Raw genomic sequence first — 22767 nt, 5'->3', positions numbered from 1 at the left:
GCATGCTTTTATGAATTGAATTGCTGCCACGTAATTGGCTGATTAGATATTTGCATTAATGAGCAGGTGTGCAGCTTTACCTAATATGGTGGCTACTGATTATATACTATGTTATGGTGGCCTTTTCCATGTAGAATAATGGTGATCTCAGGGAACTGGAATAGCAGCTACCTCCTCTGTTCCCCCAGATAAAACAGCAAGAACCATGCTGGGTGCTTTATTATTGTTGTAATTTATTCTCTTTACCCTGTTTTCCAATCCCATTTATGTAACCACTGAATTAACAGCAGGCTCCTCAATTCCCAAGACAGTTATATCCATCCATATTAAGCCTGGTCTGGTATAGCGGTAGTGGGAAAGTGCTGAAGGATTTTTTACATGAATGGGCTCTTGGTTGTAGCAGGGAAAATTTGTTGTGCTCAGAATTCACTGCTACTGGGAAGCAGAACAAATAAATACAAGGCGTCTTAATTTTTGCATTGATACAGACAAAACACTTTATAATGGAAGCCATTGCATCTTCATGGAAGGGAAGATCAGTGGCCTGTTCCCAGTTACCAGCAGGGAGCTTCGAAGATGATGGGGCCACTGACGTTTGCATATCATAACGGGACTGTGCCTGTCACTGATAGCAGCGCCCCCGCTTCTGTGGCTGTTCTGGACCTTCTTACTGGAACTTTATGTGTTTAAACTGGGAGGTGCAACGAAATCTGGTGTCCGGAGACCTGGAGCAGAACAGATACGGCAGACACGGGCAGGTGTGGTGTTGCCTCTTCCCGGAGAACGGAACCTGCAGTGGTAAAGACAGGCAACATCAGCTACAGATCTAGGTTATAACAGAAAACATAGCAATGAAATTCATGGGACTAATCCTTCTACCTATTCATCAGGTCAGATGTGGACCTAGACATAATGAACCCTGGTGTAGATCCTGCGACCAATTCCCATATAGACCAGGTATAAGACCATCTGGAGACACAAGAGACTGCAGATGCTGAAATTTGGAGTAACAAACTGCTGGATCAACTCAGTGAGTCAAGCAACAGCTGTGGTAGGAAAGGAATCGTTGATATTTCAGGTTGAAACTCTGCACCGGGGCTGAGGGTGGAGAGGCGAGATGGCCAGCATAAAGTGAGAAGGATTCCAAGGTGATTGGTGGACTGAGGAGAGGTATGGAATGGTATGCCTTCTGGTATTGATTGGCAGTACAAATGACACTGTCACTGGTTCTGGTACTGACCCCTGAAACAGACACAGCCATCATTAATATACTGAGTATATGGAGCCTTAATGTACTGACTGTGGTAGTGAGCCCCAAGTATATTGACTGTAGTAATAAGACCCCCAATTATTTACTGTGGTAATGTCCCTGGTATTAAGCTCCAGTATACTGGCTCTGAACATAAAGCACTGATCACAGAGATATGGTGAAAGAAAGCAGGACAGGCAACTCAACGGCCCAGGGGATAGAATCTTCAAGCAAGATGGGAGGGATGTAAAAGAACTACATAACACTAAAGAATGTATTAAGGAGGTAACGAGAGAAGATATCCCCAAGAGGGCCTTGCGTAAGAGCTAAAGAACAAAATGGTTGTTGGGGTAAGGGGGCTGTGAGGTTTATTCTCTTCCACAAGTATGCTACATGCATCCTGCTGGTTAGTAGGAGACAGGGACGGACAAATTGCAGAGAGATGTACAGTATGTGTGATAAGGTTACATCAATAGGAGATTTCAGCTTCACCAGTATTTACTAGGATCACTTCAGTGCAAAAAGGGAACGAGGAAGTGGAATTTTTAAAGTGCTTTCGGAAGAGTTTTATTCGGCAGTGCACAGGGAAGGTGGGGTGCAGCACCTAATCATAAAGAAGATGGCTAAGCATTTTGCAACCAGTGACTGTAAGTTTAAAGGTCGTTATGGAGATGGATAAGGATTGGCTGGAAATGAAGAAATGAAAACAGATGAAATTTGATTTCAATATCACAAGGCAGAACCTGGCACAAGTAGACTAAGAATAGTGACTTGCAGGGAGGTCTAACCAGATAAGTGATGGTCAGTGAAATGTGAAATGATGAAATGATATAAAGGAAGATAATGCTGATATAAAGAGCTGGAAACAGGAGAGGTTCTTCAGGGGTGTAGAAAGTGCAGGAAGGTTATTTACAATGAAATTAGAAGGGCAAAACAGGCTTGAAATATTACTAACTGAGAAGACTTATTGGGCTGTAAGGGCCTGTTACCATGCTATATTTCTAAATAAAATTAAAGAAAATTATTTTGTATGTATTCTGATGGAAACTCTATTAGAATGTACGTGGGAATCTGTACTATTGGAGATCATGTTTTTTATAAAAGTTTTTAACCAAAGAATATTTTTTTGGAATTCAATTATACCTTTGCCCTGACCAAATTTATCCCTGAACTAACAACACTGAAAGCAGATAGTTCGGTCACTGAAATCAAAGCTGTTTGTAGAATTTTACTATGTCCAAGCTGATTATTATGGAACTACTGACTGTATTTCAAAAGTGTTATCTGTAGCACATTTTAGGATGTCCTTGGGTTAAGAGAAAAGTTATACAAATATCACAAGGGATGGGTTATTGTATAGTTTTGTTGATAAACAGAAACCCAAAGAATTTGTCCTGCCAAAGGGTTTCAGCCCAAAATGTCGACTGCACTCTTTTTCTAGATGCTGCCTGACCTGTTGGGTTCCTCCAGCATTTTGTGTGTGTTGCTCGGATTTCCAGCATCTGCAGATTTTCTCTTGTTTGGGATTTGTCCCACCTAAGCTCTGACAGTATGGCCTAGAAAAACTGCCCCAATTCTCAATAAACAAATACAAAGCTGCTATGGAAATAGTAAAGTCTGGCATAAGACAGCTGAGGGAAAAGGCTTCTTTAACTACTGAACCTGTAATGTGGGCGAGGAGTGGTTTCTATATTGAAACTATCATAGAGAAACTGTGTACTAAGTGGGCAAAAAAATTCAGGTCAGTGGATTAATGCAGTTCAGGTGATCCTTGTAGTTCTATAATGCCCCAGTCACAGTTCAGGAACAGGGTCCTGGCTCAGAACAATTTGGCTAATTGTAGCATTATCTTAGATAGTGAGGTTCAGTGATACAGTTCACGGTTGTCCTTCGTTCTCTCCCCCCTCTGCCTCCATCTCCTCCTCACGTTGGACTTGAACTGGACTTTGTTGATCTTAATGCATCATCAATGAGGTAGAATGGCAGATTCCAACCTTGTGACTGAAGGGATGACACTTATCTCCTTCCTGTCCCTGCGGAGTGCACATTCGCAGTCCACGGAGCCATAGACTGACGGCACAGCAGGAGCCCGGGCCGCACTGTACATCCCGATCACAAGCCTGTGAAGAGAGAGAGGTACAGTTACAGTACGACGATCAATTACAGGTAAGCATTGCACAAAGGGCTAAGTGAAAACTTATCAAATAGTGGCGTTTGTACTATTGATTCCCTCTTTCATATGAGTTAACTTTAAACTCGGTGCACCTGAACATTCTGTTGGATTCTGTGTCCCTGAACCAGTTTCTAAACCCAAACCAGTTTCACTCCCTTGACAGTTACTGTATGCTTCTACCTTACCTTTGCCTCTATCTTTCTCTTGTAAGTTTCTCCCCTCCACACTTCTCCCAAAGGTGTTGTCTTGAATTTAGCTGTCCCTTCAGCTGCTCAGCAAAGATGACTGCAAAGTCACTGAAGTGGCTACGTGTGCATTTGGGGGGCAGGGGGCATTGAGAGATTTTCACCTGTCATCTAATGTTGAATCTCAGCTGAGACTGTCAAGAAGAACATAGTAATTACACAGTAACTGGTAAGCAAAGAAAGAAAAAAAATCATCTTTCATGTTGTGACTAGCTTGAATGGGAACTTCAGTTGTTATGGACCAGAAGCTCTTTTTCTGTGCCGTATGACTCTATCACATCTTATTGCTTCCCGACATTGCTGTCCATTTCTATTAGCTTCTGCTCTGATCTCAGTGGTTGACACTTGATCGTTTTTCCATTGCCGGTGAACAGATGAGAACTCTTTCCCCTAGTGTGTGCTGATTTGCCTTTGAGCATCCTGGTGGTCATATGATACAATGATGCTGGTGTTTTTGTCCAATCGTACAGCTGGTTTTCTATCATTTGATGTACAAAATAAGTCCGACATGAGGTAAGGAAAACCTACCTTGGTGAGTTGTCCTAGAATCATAGAGAGATGCATCACAGAAGCAGGCCTTTTGGTCCATCAACTCCATTTCTGATCATTAAAAACATCTATTCACATTATTCCCATATTTTATACTGCCCGCAATCTCATTAAATCCCTCCAGTTTCTGCCATTCACCTACACACTTGGGACAATTTACAGAGCCCAATTAATTTACCAACCAACAGGTCTTTGGGATGTGGGGGGAAGCAGAAACACTTGGAAGAGACCCATGGGGCTGCAAAGAGAAAGTGCAGACTCCACGCGGACAGCACCTAGCTCAGTATTGAAACATAGCTGTAAGGAATCATAGACACAACATCTCCTGTTCCTCCTGAGAAAGTACACATGACATAGTTCACACACTCGATCCCCAAGTGCTATTTTCTTTAAGAAATCTATTTAATTTTCAGATAACAGATCTTTAACCCAAGTATGTTTTTGCATTATATATAAGGTCACATTGCATGACTATCTTTATATCTCATTTCACTATAAGACCATAAGATATAGGGGCAGAATTAGGCCATTCAACCCATCAAATCTGCTCCCACATTCCATCATGGCTGATCCCGGATCCCACTCATCCCCATAGACCTGCCTTCTTGCCATATCCTTTGATGCCCTGACCGCTTTAAATATACCCACGGACTTGGCCTCCACCGCAGTCTATGGCAAAGCATTCCACAAGTTCACTACTCCATGGCTAAAAAAAAATTTCCTCCTTACCTCTGTTCTAAAAGTTTGCCCCTCAGCTTTTAGTTCTGGATACCCCCACTGCAGGAAACATCCTCTCCACATCCACCCTTTCTAGTCCTTTCAATATTCTGTAGGTTTCAATGAGATCCCCATGCATTCTTCTAAATCTCAGTGAGTACAGGCCCAAACCTGCCAAAAGCTTTTTGTATGTTAACCCCTTCATCATCGTCATGAACCTCCTCTGGACTCTCTGCAGTGTACTGCTTTGTATTTGATATTGTGTGGTATATGAGGTGGAATATTCAGATTCAGATTCAGTTTATTGTCATTTAAAAACCACAAATGCAATGCAGTTAAAAATGAGACAATGTTCCTCCAGAATGATATCACAAAAGCATATGACAAAACAGACTACACCAGAAAATCCACATAACATTTGGCAATCCCCAATCCAGAGTCCAGAGAGGCTGCTGCGTATTAATATCGTGCTACCATCTTAGCGTGTTCCCTGGAAAGGAGCTCCAAATCCACCAGACAAACAAGACCAAAAACTAAAGCTACAAGACTTGCACAAAACCATATATTTACAACATATAGTTACAAGAGTGCAAACAATAGCATAATTGATTAAAAAAAACAGACCATGGGCACAGTAAAAATAGTTCAAAGATGTTAAAAGACTATAAGTTCGAAAGAAACCACCACACAGTTTCCACAAGTCCTCAGGGTCCCCGATTGACTCGTCATCCCACGCCGGCGGCAGAAGGGAATACCCCCGCTATGGACTTCCATGTCGCCGCTCGACTCAGCCTCGCAGACACAGCAGACAATGAAAGCTCTGTCAAACCCAGCCTCGCAGTCACAGCACACACCGAAAGCAACCTGACAGCAGTGGACTCCGAGTCCGTCGAACCTCCGAGCCTCCGACCATCCCCTCCGGCACAGCTTCTCCGAGCACCATCCTCTGCCGAGCGTATTAAGACGGCCCCGCCAACTGCCATTGGTAACGCAACCCCGAGGACTGGGGGCCTGTTCTTTCCAGCAGAGTCCCGGACCTCACAGCAGCACCAGCAACGAAGAAGGTCTTCCTGGAGATTTTCAGATGTTCCTCCGTGCTCCCACGTCTGTTTTTCATCCGATTATGATTGTGCACGGCACCCCGCTTCACAAATAACAGATAATCAGCTCTGGAGTGGCCGCTGCAAGCTGCGTCGCACCGCCATCTTGGTCAAAACCAATATATTATAATATATTATTCGAAATGAAAGGGAAAATCAGAAATTGTAGTTTACATTGACAGTAGTGGGAAGTATGAAGACTTTCAATAGTTTGAAGATCAAGACAAAAATATATCTTTAAATACTTTGAGCAGAGGAGAAATTCAGCTTCAGTTGCTAGAATCATACAAGTGAGATTATTGCTTATTTGTTGAACATTTCCTCTTGACATTCAGTGCGATTAAGTTCAATAGAAGGAAATGTAAAGGAGGTGATTATGTCAAATGACCAATGCCCACACAGTCTTCTGAGCTAGTAACAATAATGTCTTTCTGTCCCTTACAGGATTATTTTCAGTGACCTCTGCAAGCTAGTATAGAAAATGATGCAGTTAAATACAAGGCTGGTGCAGGAGGCAATACTTCATATTCCTGGAACATTGGCACTTGTCCTGTGGGAGGTGATGCATATTCAAGATGGATGAGTTACACCTGAACAGAACTGAGACCATCGTTATTACTGAGACATTAGCAACTGTTGTTTGGTAGAGTTTAAATTTATTCAGCAGGGACTGGGAAACCAGAAAGTAGCCAAGAGAAACAGTGATGAGATCAGAAGGCAGAGCAAAATACATTGTAGAGGAATTAGCAGTATCCCAAACATTGCAATGGTGATTGAGGAAAATAGCAAAACTGAAAAAAAAAGATGGTTATTAAATTTCATATGTGTTAATGTCCTTTTAGGAAACAATTAAGTCTACAAAGATCTCTAGTTAAAGTGAACATGTGTGTGTATGAATGAACTGTCCAACAATTGGAATGGTGGGGGAGCATTTCACCTCCTGCCATCTTATTTTGGAGTTTCAGGTGAAGGCTATCAAAACGAGCTTAGAATTTGCTTGACAAAGAGGGAGAAATTGACTTTTTCCTTGTATTACCCATCTTTTGCACTGACTTCTGCACTGACCTCAGTCGTTGTTGTTCTCACATTTTTCCAGTCACCTTCAGATATAAATTGTCACCTAGGCTAAAACACAGTTGCTTTAAAGGTTTGGCCTATTCAAGGTCAGAAACAGCAATAATATATATTGATCACCAAATGTTCAACTTTGTTAGAGAAGGATGAAGAGGCCTGGGATGACAGAATTTATGAAGGTTAACATTATGTAACTAAATAGGATATTTGTACACAAATTACAAATGCTATTGTAGAAAAACCCCTAAGATAACAGGGAAAAATGTAATGGAAAGCATAATATGGGAGAGGCCAATAGTAATTGAAAAGGGAGTCATAAACTAGTAATTGGTCTTGCAAAATAAATAAAAGGAAGAATGAAACAAAGAAAAGAAATAATATGGCAAATGTCATAAGGAGTTTGGAGATTAGCAGAGTAAGAGGATATTATGATGAAAAAGATCAGGGATAGTCCAGAGACATTGGCAGAGTTAAGACAATGGCCTACTCATGCTCTTAAGTTCCAATCATTGGTGAGAAGCAAAATATAGTTAATAACCAGAAAGTCTTGGAAAACTTAATATTGGAGCCAAAAGTCAGTTCTGAAAAATTACTAGCATACAACAGCACATTGAAATGTAAAATATTTGGAGGACATATATGCCTGAAAATATACTCCTGATTTGTACTACACTTCCAAAACGTAATTCCATTGAAAGGACAGCTTCTACCATGTACCACATCACGGTTGCCAATTAAGAATGAATCTCTAGGAAATATAGTTTACAATGCTAGCAAGGAAAAAGATGCAGGCCTACATAAATCACCACATTGAAAGAAAGTAGATAATTGTAATATTAAATTATTGTAATATTATGCACTAAATGGTTGTAATATTAAACAGGTAATGTGAATGCTGCAATGAAAAAGGAAAAGGAAGTTATGGACAGGAGTTTGACAGTTTGTGAAGACATATTAAATAGTTAGCAGATTAGCATATTTTGGATGGGGTCCATTCTAGATTGCTGGAGAGACGAAAGTGGAAATAGCAGAGAATTCACTGAGGACTTTTCAAAGCACATTAAGATTGGGATTAATTCCACAGATCTAGGTGGTGAGAAACATATCAGAAACTATTAGTATCAGTAAAATAAACTTTAATTTGGAAAGCCATGTGTAAATTGAAGTAAGTTTACATGCCTTTGCCAAAGGCAAATAGTGTCAGACCAAATTAACACCATAGCCTAAGAAGATATCTGAGGAAGTACAATATGCTCTATGGCCATGCTTCTATTTGCAGAAAGCTTGTAAAATGCCAAGGTTTGTTCAAAAGGTGGAAACCAATGAATTAAAAAAAAGGATTTGTGTTTTTGGCAGGAAGCAAAGAAGGGCCAGAGACATTGTGCTGACTCACAAGTCCTCCCTCAAGAATTTATTTAGGGTTCTTTGTTTCTACATCTTCTTAAAGACATATGTAGGAAGCAGGATTTTAGGAGTTTGAATAGAACTCCATTAACTGAATTAGCATCAAGAGGCTAAGAACATTGATATTGAGACATGAGCTTAAATTCACACCGCAGCACATAGAATGCAATAAGTTCAAATTCAAAATAAAGTTTATTGTCATTTCAACCATATAAATGTATGGTGGAGTTGTCAGGGCGCCATCATGACAAGTTTTTTGCGCCGATATTTTTGGTGGTCTTGGGCATCTGAAACCTGGTGGAGCCCATCCCTCTCCAGGTTCTCCTAGTACAAGGGAGCCGGCCTCTCGCCCCGAAGTCCAGCGCTGATGCCACTGCACCACCAGCCGGCGTATACACATATACCACCAAATGAAACAAGGTTCCTGCAGACCAAGGTGCACAACACAATACACTTAACTCTCACATAACACACAAAGTGATATTACTACAAATAAATTAACAAATAATAAGGCGCATTTACATCACAAGTTAAGAATTAAACCTGCGCTTCATATGTGGCGAGGCCTGGGTGGTAGCAGGGTGTTCAATAGTTTCACAGCCTGGGGGAAGAAGCAGTTTCCCATTCTAACAGTCCGTGTCTTGATGCCTGAACCTCCTGCCGGATGGTAGAGAGTAAAAGCATTGCTGGACAAATGGGAGGGATCACTGACAAAGCTAAGGATGACTTGTATGCAGAGCTCCTGGTAGGTATCTTGGATGGGTGGAAGAGAGACACCAATGATTCTCCAGCAGTCCTTCCAATCCTTTGCAGAGTCTTGCGGTCAGATGTCTTCCAATCCCCTTACCATATAGTGACGCAGCTGGTCAGTACACTGTCAATGGTGCTCCTGTAAAAATTGGTTAGAATAGGGGAGGGGAGGAGAACCCTCAGTCTCCTCAGGATGTGGAGATACCACTGTGCTTTCTTGACTAAAGAGGTGATGTTGAGGGACCAGCTGAGATTGTCCCTCAACATCTGGAAACAACTATCAGAAATTCTGCAGATGCTAATAATCCAAAGCAACACACAGAAACTGCTGGAGGAACTCAGCAGGTCAGGCAACATCTGTGGAAATGAATAAATAGAAAATGCTTCAGGCTGACACTCCTCTTCAGGAGTGGAAAGGAAGCGCAAAGACACCAGAATAAAAAGGTGTGGGGGTGGGGGGGAGAAGATATCTAAAAGCTGATAGGTGAAGCTAGGTGGGTGGGAAAGGTAAAAGGCTGGAAAGGTAAAAGGAAGGAATCTGATAGGAGAGGAGAGTGGACCATAGGAGAAAGGGAAGGAAGAGGGGACCCAGGGGGAGTTGATAGGCAGGTGAAAAGAGATGGGCCACAGTGAGGAATAGAAGAAGAGGGGAGGAGGAGGATCTGGAAATAAATCTGGAATACAAAGCTAAGGACTGTGAACAAAGGATTACTGTGTTAATATAAAAGGTCATCAAATGTCTACACAGAATGAACTCTACCCTCCTTTACCAGTCAGACCCATGTGTTACTCCAGAACCACCATATAAATTTGACTCCTATTTGAGATGATTCTTACACTGAGTCAGAATGGGATGAATTGTTCTTGTGTTGTAATTTATACAATATTATTGCATAGATTATAATGAGCAGAATTTATATAAGGTGATATTGAACAATATGGAGCAGACAAGGGGGAAGGCAGTAGAGATTTTTGAGATAATTCAGTTGCCATGAATGACAGCAATTTGATATTGCTCCTTCTAAATACATCTATCCTTCTTTTCTCTGTTCTGTCTCTTAAGCATACATTTACTCTCATCTAACTCTGTCTCTTCACATCTCACTGTTTTCTCCCTGTCTCAAACACACACACGCACCACAAGCATTCACACATACACCAACACACTTCTAGATACTTGTAGAATATATCCACACACCCAATCTGTACTGCCACATGTCTCTATGACAACACATACACACAGGTACATGCATTGACATGCCTGTGCGCTCTCAAACATGCACACAGATACACACAAACAAGCACGCTTGTACGCTCAGGAAAAATCACACAACACATGATATCCACAGACCCACTGCCTGTCTGTCTATGCCTTCTTCCAATCGCATACAATCTATGGTTTCGGTCTCATTTTCTCACACAGTCAATATTTGCTGCCAGAATTATGAAATTAGAATGACAGTAGACAGTAAGTCCATGGAATAACTTCGTTTAGTTTTATCCATTGCTTTGCTTAGGCTGTCATTCCACAAAGGATGTTCTCTACAGACTCTCACCTGTCTTTTCCTGGTTAAATCCACACCCTCCACTGCACCTGTTGGTATTTCCTGAATTCATCTTGGACTGCCAGAGTTCTTGATCTTTTTTTACTTTTACAGATCATTCACTTCCCTGGTCAGCTCCTGCCTGGCACCTGCTTTGGTAAATACTGTTTTAAGTCTGGCTTGAGTTTCAACATCTGCACTGCCACGTTTCTGACCCTTGAGAGCTGATCGTTCAAAGACAATGAGATCGCACTTGCGGAAAGCTAACACTGCAATGTGGCTAAAAGGTATTCACATTTCAGGAGCAAAGACACCATTTGAAATATATTGAAATAAAATTCCAAAACAGCAGCATTCTGAAATTAATTTATAAACCATCACGCTTCTGCAAGCAACTGGTAAATAATATTTTGAAGAATTACAAATTTATTTCTGACGAATACATGGGCCAGTATCAGCATTTAAAGGTGGAATAGGTGGATTAATATTACTGGTGTAGTCTGTTTTGATTTTGCATCACATTAGTAGTCCTTTGAGACCTAACAACATTGCTGCACTTCCCTTTCAAGAGTATAGGTTGTTAAATTCTTCACTGAACATATATAATTTATCTTTTAAGCAATCCATTTCCACAAACTTAAGGTATAATTCCTTTCATAACTATCAAGTTATGAAACCACACACAACTTTTTTAAAGATACCTTTGTAAAGCTTAATCACAATTCTACAAAAAGGATTGCATCAGCTGCTATTTATGATGTTCAATGGGGTTATTACTTAACAAATATAAATGATCTGACTGCAGAATTGAAAAAGGACTCCAGAAAATACTAGCAAATTGTATAATAATTTTATTATAAGCCTTACTTAATAAACTGCAGCTGTTTTTCCTAAATCACAAATATACAAATTAATTAATTTGCTATACAGTAATTTATTCTCTGTTATAATTGTCTTGTGAACAAAGTAGACTTACCCCTGTAATAACAATACTTCGGCTGAAATTTAGCAAAAGCAGGAAAGTTAGGAGGAGCAGAATTTTCATACTGAATCCCAACGATGTGAAGAGCTTTGTGTGAACAGTGTTGCCTGTCTCAGTCAATCTCTAGAGCTGGATTGCACGATACCTCTAAATCAGACAGTGATCTCCAGGAATTGTGCCCTCCCACTTCAGTTCCTGCTCCTGAAATCTGCTGAAGCAGAAACAACCTGATCGTGAAGGATGTCCATCACAGCCTTTCTTTTTCTATCATTTGCTTCATCTCATTTTCTCTTTTCCTATTTCTCTCTCCTTTCTTTTTACCCCGTTTCAGTTCTTATTGTCCACTCACTACCTTTTGCTTGCTCTCCTTCATTTTTATACTACCTTCTTTTTCTCCATTTGACTTTCATCTTTTCTTTCTATATGTCGATAGATCTACCAGCTTCTAACTCAAAGTTTTTGTATTTTTTCTTTGTTTTTCTCATTCTTTCTTTCTCTATTTTTTCTTTCTCTCTGTACCCTTATCTCTCTCCCTTTCTCTTTATCTGACCCCTTCTCCCTTGTTTCACTCCTCTCTTGACTCTTGCTATATTTTGAAAACTATGACAACGTGTCATAGTGTCTTGTTACAACTTAGATTATGCAGATATAAAGAACTTCAGGGCAATATATTGGTTTTGAGGACATGAGAAGAGAACTTAGGAAAAGAAAACAAAATATCAGCAATCGATGACATTGAAGAATAGCGGATGGGCTTAAAATTGTTCAGCAGCCTATTATAATATATATTCTGTAAAAACTGGACATATAAATCATAACCACATACATACAAGGAAGGAAAAGTGGATACCCCAAGTAAATTCATCATAGGGAGAGAATGTCAAACTAAAACCTAAAGAAATTTCAAGTCAAAGAAGTATTTAGGAAGCCGAAGAGGAAAGATGAAAATAAATTATCGAAGAGTGTAAAACTGCAAAATAGTCCACAGACTCAAAGCTTACGTAAGGCGGACAAAAGCAGAAGAGAGTGCAAATGCTGGAATCTGGAACAATAAAGAACCTGCTGATGAAGCTCACCATGTCATGCAATATCTATGGGAGGAAAGGAATGAGCAAAACTCTGCATCGGGACCTGAATCACTAATAATAAAATGCTAGCAAGTCTTTTAACCATATAACAATTACAGCACAGAAACAGGCCATCTCGGCCCTTTTAGTCTGTGCCGAATGCTTTTCTTTAATTATATAGAATAAATTCGATAGCTTTTAAATATCATTGGAGGGCCAGGGTTTCTGTGGCACCCTACCCAAAGCCCGCCTCACACTGATACCTCGTTATAACTCATCATCCACATACTTGTATCAGTTTCTTAAACTCTACTTCTGGAAATCATCCTCCAAAGTCAATGGAATAAAGTTCAGAAATACTGTAAACTATAACACCATAATGTGTGTATGTAGAGCATTTAGTACTACTATCTGGGAGAATCGTCTTGACGCTTGGTGTTAATACTTTCTCAAACTTGGTGTACTCCAGGGAGTGTTAGAGAGAGAAGATCTACATGAGTTGGTATCAAGAATGGAAAACTATACCTTTCAAATAATGAATAGGCTGGATCTCTTTTTTCCCTGAAAAGCAAATACAGAACACTCAGTTAATAGAGAACTTTAAAATTTCTGTACATTGATTAGGCAAAAGAATGCTTCCATTGACACAGGGGTGATCAATACAAAATAGTCACCAAGAAAATGAGAGCAAATTCAGAAGAATTCTTTGTACCTAGACCATGCTAACTAAGATCATAGAGCTCTCTCTCTCTCTCTCTCTCTCTCTCTCTCTCTCTCTCTCTCTCTCTCTCTCTCTCTCTCTCTCTCTCTCTCTCCCTCCCTCCCTCCCTTTCTCCCTCCCTCTCTCTCTCTCCTTTTCTCTCTCTTCCTCACTTTCTTCCTTAGCTTTGATCTGCTCCTGTATTTCTCTCTTTGGCTCTTTTTTAAAATAGCAATACTGCAATGCTATAGAGCCTGCTGTATCTGTGCAGTTTCCTTGAATAAGTCATTTGTTTAGTTTGGCTATCCCACCTTTTATCTATTGGCCATTCAGTATCTTTTCCTTTCAAACAGAGATTCTGTGTTTGCTATAATGGTAGTTCTCTATCAGATTTTTGACAGAAGAAATAAAATCCGAACAGGATCTGGACATTTATCGTGCACACCTGAGTAAGCAGCATGATACATTGTGTATGTGCTAGAATACAAAAACAAGCATGTAATGCTGAGGCTTTATAAAGAATTTGTCAGAGTACACTTCAGTGCTGTGAGCAGTTTTGGGTCCCTATCCAAGAGGGTCTGGAGGAGGTTTACGAGAATGATCCCAGGAATGAAAAAGTTAACATATGAGGAGTGATTGATGGCTCTGGGCCCATACTTTCTGGAGTTTAGAAGAATGAGGAGGGATCTTATTGAAACCTATCAAATATTGAAAAGCCTAGATAGAGTGGATTTGGAGAGTTTCCTGTAGTGGGAGAGTCTAGGACTGGAGGGCACAGCTTCAGAATAGAGGGACATCCATTTAGAACAGAGATAAGGAAAAGTTTCTTCAGCCAGAGGGTGGTGAATCTGTGGAATTCATTGCCACCGACGGCTGTGGAGGCCAAGTCATTGGGTATATTTAAGATAGAGGTTGATAGGTTCTTGATTAATCATGGTGTCAAATGTTATGGGGAGAAGACAGAACAAAGGGTTTGAGAGGGATAATCAATGAGCCATGATGGAATGGCAGTGCAGACTCAATGGGCCAAATGGCCTGATTCAGTTCGTATGTCTTATGGTCTTATTCCTTCAATTCCTGCATCCATCTCTGCTCATTCAGTGGAATACAGTTCTCAAGTAGGTTTTTCTCAGCCAGCTCTGTGATGTGACATTCCTGTCCCACCTGAAAACTGAATCAGTGTGAACCCACAGATTAAGCTTGTGGGAGGGGATTACTTGATCTCTGGTCTGGGGATAAACTAGGCTTGAACAGAGGCATGGATCCAGGGAGAGGGATAACTATCCTAATCTTGCCGGTAGTGCTTTGAAGACTGTCTAATTTGTTTTTCAAATCCCAAGCATAAAGATGGGAAGCAGAGAAGAATTCTCCTTAATGACGTAAGTATACTACCCAACCGTGTATTCAAGACTACAGGAAAATCTACACCATAGCATTGAAATTAAACAATTCTGAGAGAGATAGACAGGATAAATGCTGAAAGTTTCCACTGATTAGAGGCTCTAGTACTAGAAATCAGAGCTTCAGGATAAAATGTCAGCCATTCAGTTCAGAGAAATAAGATTATTTCACTGAGAGAATTATGAATCTTTGAAACAGATACTTGAACAGAGGTTACAGAAATTTAGTGTCTTGTGATATTCTAGACTGATAATGTATTTTAGATAATAAAGCATAAATATATCGAAGTAGAATGGATTAAGGTAGAAGATCGATCATGATACTGAATGACATTGCAAGTGTGAGAACATATGTGGTCTGCTCTAGCTCCTGTTTCTTACAACCTTAGCTTTCTAACACAAATGAAATCCAATTTAAGCCTGTAATTATCTTTTGCCTACCTGCCTTGATATTAACACTAAACTAATTTCTCAATAAATTAAGAATCATTAAATATCATGCTCAGAGAACTGTCAGTTCATTGTGTAATATAAATAAAAAATATTTTATAAGAATTTTTATTAGTACAACAGATAGTTGGCCTTTAAAGCACTGAAGGATTTGTAAATGTGCAGGTCAAATTGAACTGGATTTTACACTCTTGGAACCAATTTAATTAAACAATTTTACCTGCACTATTCATTATAAAACATTCTTTTACAACAACTTCCTTTAGCTCCTTAATTGAACTGTAATTACTTTCCCTTTCCTCTTGTTATTTTAAATCAGATTTAGTTGTAGATATAGAATTGTTTTGCAGTGATTTAGCCAGGCTTTCCCAGTACTCCTGGTCCCAGCCACTTTAACTCCTGGGTCATTAAGCAAACTGAACCTGCCTTCCTAATGAAGTGGGTGTTAACAATGGCAGGATGGATGGTGTAGAGCAGAGGATGGAATGGATGCAGACAGGGAGTTTAGAAGTCAATCAAATAGGAGTACAATACTGATCAAAGTAAGCTAGGGTAGAGAGTGGTGATACCGTCAACATTTGGGAAATGGGTCACAGAGATTATATGTAGTGTATATCCAGGGAAGGAGAGGGATAAGGATTCATTAGAGATAAAGAGAATCATCAGGGAAACAATCTCCACTTTGGAAGATTAAATCAGCTGATCATAGCCCTCAGGGTTCCCAGTGCGTGCTGAGCCTGTGACTAAGCGGAGATATCCCTACTACTGATAAAAGTAAGATTAAGGTCTGAGGAGAGAATCACCAGGAATTAGTTTTTAGTACATTCCCCATTGCTGGTAACTTTTATTGACGTTACAAGGTCCATATGAAGGATATTTGGGGTGGGGGGGGGGTTGGTGTGTGTGTGTGTGTGTGTGTGTGTGTGTGTGTGTGTGTGTGTGTGTGTGTGTGTGTGTGTGTGTGTGTGTGTGTGTGTGTGTGTGTGTGTGTGTGTGTGTGTGTGTGGTGTGTGTGTGTGTGTGTGTAACAGAAATTCAATACACTGTCCTTATCAATAAAAATCAAGAAACCTTAGATGCTGAAATTCTGAAAAAAAGAGAAACTCGGCAGCATCGATGATGAGAGTTAAAGCTTCAGATCAAAGACTGTTCATCGTTTCAAACGACTTTCATGCTTTGTCTTTCTACAGCTGTTGCCTGCCCTGCTCATTGTTTCTGTTTTCTGTCTTGTTTCATTCTTCACTCAGTTCCTCTTTCAAAGTATTGCCAACGTAAATGGTTGGTAAATATCACTGTGTCATTAAGAGGGGATTGATGCCTTGAAAATATCATCGCTAATTTGCCTGAAGGGAGCTCGCAAACATTGATGTTTCTACTCAATTGTGGGTCTGTTCTGTGCATTTCAGTAAAGTCATCAAAGACCTTATGAATCCATTCACTTCCCAGCATGGTGTCAGATTCGGGTATAGAATTGTTATTTTTCTTGTAGCTAACTCTCCTAAGCTTGCTTGTATTTTTATATAATGACTTATATATACAGTATATGTACTTGATTAGTGAAATTTCCAGTAACTACAGTAGAGCTGTTCCTGTATTTTTCTGGAAACTTCTTAGTTTTTAGTAGCAGGTGTCATGCCACTTGAATCTGGCTATTTTATAGGTTAATTGTTATCAATGGAATTTTGTTATCTCTAGTTTGAATGTGTTTCCTTTTTAGTCTAATCTTTTCTTGGCTCTTTCAACTGTTCTTTTTCTTTTGCTCTTGTACATTCAATAAAATGGCCCTAAACCACAAGTTTTATGCTTAACTTCTGACATTCTTGGCTTCTGAAGAAACTTGGATCTGCAATAGCATCAGGATCCAACAATGGACTCAACAGATTGGAGCAAAATAATTCTGACGAGGTGTTGAATTCTACTGGGATCCAAAGGAAACCCAGGATGAGGGAATATTGATGGGAGTCACTCTTCTTGGAACCTTTCATGCCAACAGCATTAGAAGAAGCTGGATGAAAGTGTAGTTGCTTAAGGCTGTCGATGCAGGCTGGATGATGGTCTGTGTTCTGACTCTGCGGCAAGATTCACATTTGGTTGCAAGGAAAGAGTTTTAAACTCAAACCTTTGATGCGATTTGCTTCTTTATACAACTCAATCTTTCTCTGTCACAGTCTTTCATTCCATAATCATCTATCCATCTTCTTACCCTATTCTATGTATCAGCCTCTTCATTTACTATCAACCTTAGTCATTAAAACCAGTGACCAACCATTTCACAGCATTCACCATATGTCACTGAAAAGCACTTCGTAAACATTTTCCCTCCTTGACACAAAATCCTTCATCTAACATTCCAACTGAGGCCATTTCTCATCCAAGACGTCCTCTCTTTTCCGCGTACCTGGTTCTATTTCACAAGGAACCATTTGCCAGAATTAAATTAGCCAACTCTGTTCATACTCCGGTTAGCTATTCTGTCTCAAGGTTTCCTTGACGCATCATAAGATAAGTTCCCATTCTCTGGAACTGAACTTGGACTGCACATTAAGGATAGATTCAATTTTGCAGTGTCCTCTTGTAGTGAGAATTATTGGGAAGGAGGAAGGATATTGCAGTGACAGAGGGCTAAATCAGTCAGTAATTACTGAATAGAAGATGTCTCGGATGCCATCCAGGACGTGACACTGTCATGAAAAATGAGCCTCACTAGTTAAATAGTTTTGTTTGCAGCAAATAGCTGATGATAGATGGAGAGAATTAACAGCAACGCTGCACTTGATCGCAAGTCATATTTGTCTTGATAGCTCTCAAGTATGATCTCATTTTTCTCTTTAGCCCTACACCCACTGAATTTGCTGCTGACTATGTGTCTGGTACCTGCCCCTTTGCAACTTTACTGAGTGAACGATGCTCATTAGAGTATTCTCCAAAGCCCAGTAATGATTGATCTGGCTTTTACTGCTGCTGTTTCATCAAGTGGCTCCTTTCTACAATATGCCATAAATCTCCTACAGTTTATTATCAAATGGTATCTTGGGGTCCGCCTCTAATTTCAGACCATGGCCTGGCCTTTTCTTCTTTACTTATTCATAGATTCTGGGTGTCACGAGCAAGTCCAGCATTGTCACCCCATTTCAGTTCCAATAGAGAAGCCTGTCCATGTGCATTTAGTCTCCTTTCTTTAGGTACTGTTGAAATTATTCTGAGTTTTGAATGTTAAACTATATTGACTGTAAAGTAATGAAACCATTGGTGATCAGAAAGGCAGTCTCCATCGTTAAGGACCCCAGGATGTGCTCTCTTCTTATTACTACCATCAGAGAGGAGGTACAGGAGCCTAAGATACACATTCAACTTTTTACGAACAGCTTCTTCCCCTCCACCATCAGATTTCAGAACAGACAATGAATCAACCCATGAACATTGCCTCACTATTACTGCAAACAGGAGAAAATCTGCAGATGCTGGAAATCAGAGCAACACACACAAAATGCTGGAGGAACTCGGCAGGCCAGGCAGCATCTCTGAAAAAGAGTACAGTAGACATTTTGGGCCGAAACCCTTCGGCAGGACTGAAGAAACCTGACATAGATTGTGAGACCCAACATAGATTGGGAGACCGCTTCGCCAAACACCTACACTCTGTCCGCCAGAAAATGCAGGATCTCCCAGTCATTACCCATTTTAATTCCAATTCCCGTTCCCATTCTGATATGTCCACATGTGGCCTCCTCCACTGTGGAGATGAGGCCACACTTAGGTTGGAGGAACAACACCTTATATTCCGTTTTGTAGCCTCTAACCTGATGACATGAACATTAATTTCTCAAACTTCATGTAATGCTCCCCATATCCCCTTCGCTTTCAACCATTTCCCATCTGCTTTTCCCTCTCTCACCTTATCTCTTTGCCTGCCCATCACCTCCCTCTGGTGCTCCTCCCCATTTTTTTTTCTTTCTTCCATGGCCTTCTGTCTCTTTCACCGATCAACTTCCCAGCTCTTTCCTCCATCCCTCCCCCTCCAAGTTTCACCTGTTGCCTTGTGTTTCTCTTGCCCCTCCACCTAGTTTTTCAATCTACTCCTCAGTTCCTTTCCTCCAGTCCCGCTGAAGGGTCTCAGCCCCAAACGTTGACTGTACTCTTCTCCATAGATGCTGCCTGGCCTGCTGAGTTCCTCCAGCATTTTGTGTGTGTTACTCTCTATTATTGTTCTCTTTTTGAACTACTTTATAATATACATATAGATAGATAGATAAATATGGTTTATAAGAAATACTACTTATTATTGTATTTTATCATAATTTATAGCATTTTTTATGTATTGCACTGTACTGCTGTCACAATGCTACTATTTTCTCAACCTGTGCCAGTGACATCAAATCCGATTCTGATTCTGACCATTATCCAATTTAGTGTATACTCTCAGAATCACTCTGTCTGGAGAGTCAGCCCTGAATTTATAAGTCTTTATCTCAGGCATCCTATGGGGTTTGTGTTCCAAGGTGAAACCAGACACTGAACAAGGGGATAGAAGGGAAATTCCTTCCCAACTGCTTGCACTGAATGACTCGGCCCGAAACATTGACTGCTCATTTCAACGGAGGCTGCCCGACCGGCTGAGTTCCTCCAGCTTGTTGTATGTGTTGATTTGACCACAGCATCTGCAGTGTACTTTGTGTGGACACTTTATTAGTGCCTGCCCATTATACACCACTTCTGTAATATGGTTCCATTGACAAATTTCAGAAGCAAAGTACAATACATATATACTACCTTATTGCTCACTTAGCACTTGTAACTGAAGAAATATTGCTATCCAAAGGTGTTTAAATTAATTGAAATTCGATAGTATTGGAGAGAAACTATTTCCTCTGTACAGGGCCTTGGTATTAAATTCAGAGATTAACCATTCAGTGTAGCAGATGGGAAGCATTTCTTCAGACAAAACGTACTTGAACCCTAGGGTGAAGTTAAAGTGACATCACCATTGCATGTGTTGAAGGATTGTCACTGTGCTCCATTCTAAATATACCAGAATTATCAAAGCATTGCAGAAGTTGTGTGTTTTGGCTGGCATTAGACATGGGGGTTGCTGTACTAGTTGAATGTGCTATTGAAAAGTTAAGATCAATTTTTGCTGTCCATGAAATGCGGGCAAAATTCAGGACTGGCAATAGATCACAGTCAACCCCACAGATATTTGAGAGTTTTATGCAACGTAACAGCATCAGACTTTTATTGATTCCCTTAAATCATCTGCCTCCAGCTGAAGCTGAATCCTCTGCTTTCTGAAAGGACTGTGAGACCTGGAAGTAGTTTACAGCAAAACTGAGAGCTGTACGACTTTGTTCCTGGTCCTCAGCTCACTGGAATTTAGACAAATTCTCATGGGCTGTGCCTTCAATTGAGCTGAAGTTGATGGAGTGCAGTGGGAGTTAATTGTGTCTGGGATGGAGGCAAAACCACCTCAGCATTAATCCAGATTCATTTGAGAAGTGGTGCTGGTATCTCATGGATCATGTAAATAACTCATCCTGGTTGAAGCCACATTCTGTTCAAATACTTGGCAACATAGAATGGGATTAGTTCAGGATCCTCAATGAGTCAGACACCACATTCCAGTTAGCAGTTTGCTGTTGCTCAACAACATGTCCAGAGCAAACTGATTGCTCATAGACACTGGCAACAAATCAACATAGTATAGCATCCTGTGGCTGATCTCTAGATTCTGCTGAGGTAAGTGGAGCAGGAGACAGATTGATATAATTGTGTTGGTGGTATCTGTCCGATTGTACAAAGACAGTCTCCCATCAGGATAAAAGAAGACCCCAATTGAGCTATAGGCTTCTGAGTCCATTGCACGCAGAGAGCATCAGAACCCCTTTCTACAGCCCACATCACTATATTTAACAATCATGGAACCTATAACATAGAACAGCACAACAATAGGCCCTGTGGCCCACCATGTCTGTACCAAGCATTATGCCAGATTAAACTAATCCCTTCTGCTGGATATGATCCACATCCTCCCATTTCTTCATATTAGTGAGCCCTACTAAAAGCATTTTGAACACCGCAATCATATCTGGTTCCACTTCCACCCTTGGCAGCCATTCCAGTCACCTGGCACAACTTGTGTTAAAAAAAAAACCTGTTCAACACATCCTCTTTAGCCTTCCCCACCTCTCACCTTAAAGCTATGTCCCCTAGTGTTCAACATTTCCATCCTGGGGAGAAGCAGTTCTGGCTGCCGACCGTATCAATCCCATGCTCAATATGGCTGCAAGTGCAGAAGTTTTCCCCAATGACTGTATGATGAACTGCTTTTAGTGAGTATTAAGCGATTAACACCCCCAAGACGCAGTCTGATAAGGCCTTAGCACCAATGGGGAGGAATAAACAGTTGATGCTTCAGACAGAGAGCGTACATCAGCACTGAATCCTGATGAAGGGTCTCGGCTGAAACGTTGACTGTTTATTCCTCTCTATAGATACTGAGTTCCTCCTGCATTTTGTCTGTGTTGCACTGCAGTCTTACTATGGTCTTGAGGAGTGACGGGCAATTGAACAGTTCATGGCAGGAAGAAGTTTGAAGAATATATCAACACGCACAAACAAGCTGGACGAATTCAGCAGGTCAGGCAGCATCCGTTGAAATGAGCAGTCAACGTTTCAGGCCGAGAACCTTTGTCAGGACTGCTCATTGCTGATCGCTGCTCATTGATTTATTTACTTTTATTTTTATTTTATTTTTATTCATTTACAGGATGTGGGCATCGCCAGCTAAGCCAGCATTTATTACCCGTCCCTAGTTGCCCTTGAGAAGGTGGTGATGAGCTGCCTTCTCGAACCACTGCAGTCCCTGAGATGTAGGTACATCCACAATGCTGTTAGGATGATAAAGTACAGTACAAGAGAGCTAAAGATTCGGCTGAGACTCTTGAAGAATTCTTTGGACCCCACAGTAAACACGTCCATTTTGACTTCCACCTGAGGTTCCTACCATCACAAGATCCAATTCAAGTCTAGTGCCATCCGACTGTACATACATGCAACCAAATGAAACAGCTTTCCTCCAGTCCACTCAGTACCCGCACACCATATATCACACACAGCATATAAACCAAAATATTATTTTATAAATAGCTTAATAAAGTGCAATTCAAAATGCATGTCGTAAAGCACAGCACGGGTAAACAGTAAACAGCTCACTGTCCTAGTGACGAGGCCTCGGTGGTGGCAGGGCATTCATTAGTCTCACAGCCTGAGGGAAGAAGCTGTTACCCAGTCTGGCAGTCCTAGTCCTGATGCTTTTATACCTTTTTCCTGATGGTAGTGGGTCAAAGAGATTGTGGGATGGGTAGTC

General features: G+C 40.7%; 1 protein-coding gene across 1 annotated transcript; it reads right to left on the bottom strand.

Annotated features, from left to right (window-relative positions):
* Positions 1–311: 311 nt before the first annotated feature.
* prok1 (prokineticin 1) lies at positions 312–11897 on the bottom strand. The gene is made up of 3 exons (XM_073030215.1): positions 11782–11897; positions 3244–3369; positions 312–790 (listed from the first exon to the last, which is right to left on the bottom strand). Exons 1-3 carry the CDS (start codon positions 11848–11850, stop codon positions 668–670), a joined length of 318 nt encoding a protein of 105 aa, XP_072886316.1. The 5' UTR covers positions 11851–11897; the 3' UTR covers positions 312–667.
* Positions 11898–22767: the final 10870 nt, after the last annotated feature.

The sequence above is a fragment of the Hemitrygon akajei genome, chromosome 27 (assembly GCF_048418815.1).
Source record: "Hemitrygon akajei chromosome 27, sHemAka1.3, whole genome shotgun sequence".
Classification (NCBI taxonomy): Eukaryota; Metazoa; Chordata; class Chondrichthyes; order Myliobatiformes; family Dasyatidae; genus Hemitrygon; species Hemitrygon akajei.
This window is presented reverse-complemented; position numbering and strand designations above follow the sequence as displayed.

What these genes read in the sequence shown, in the direction of transcription:
- prok1 (XM_073030215.1), bottom strand. Translation starts at nt 11,850, where the DNA reads ATGAAAATTCTGCTCCTCCTAACTTTCCTGCTTTTGCTAAATTTCAGC. An exon ending in GAAGTATTGTTATTACAGGG is followed by an intron (nt 3,370 to 11,781) that starts GTAAGTCTACTT and finishes CTCTCTTCACAG; the next exon opens with GCTTGTGATCGGGATGTACA. An exon ending in GTCATCCCTTCAGTCACAAG is followed by an intron (nt 791 to 3,243) that starts GTTGGAATCTGC and finishes TTACCACTGCAG; the next exon opens with GTTCCGTTCTCCGGGAAGAG.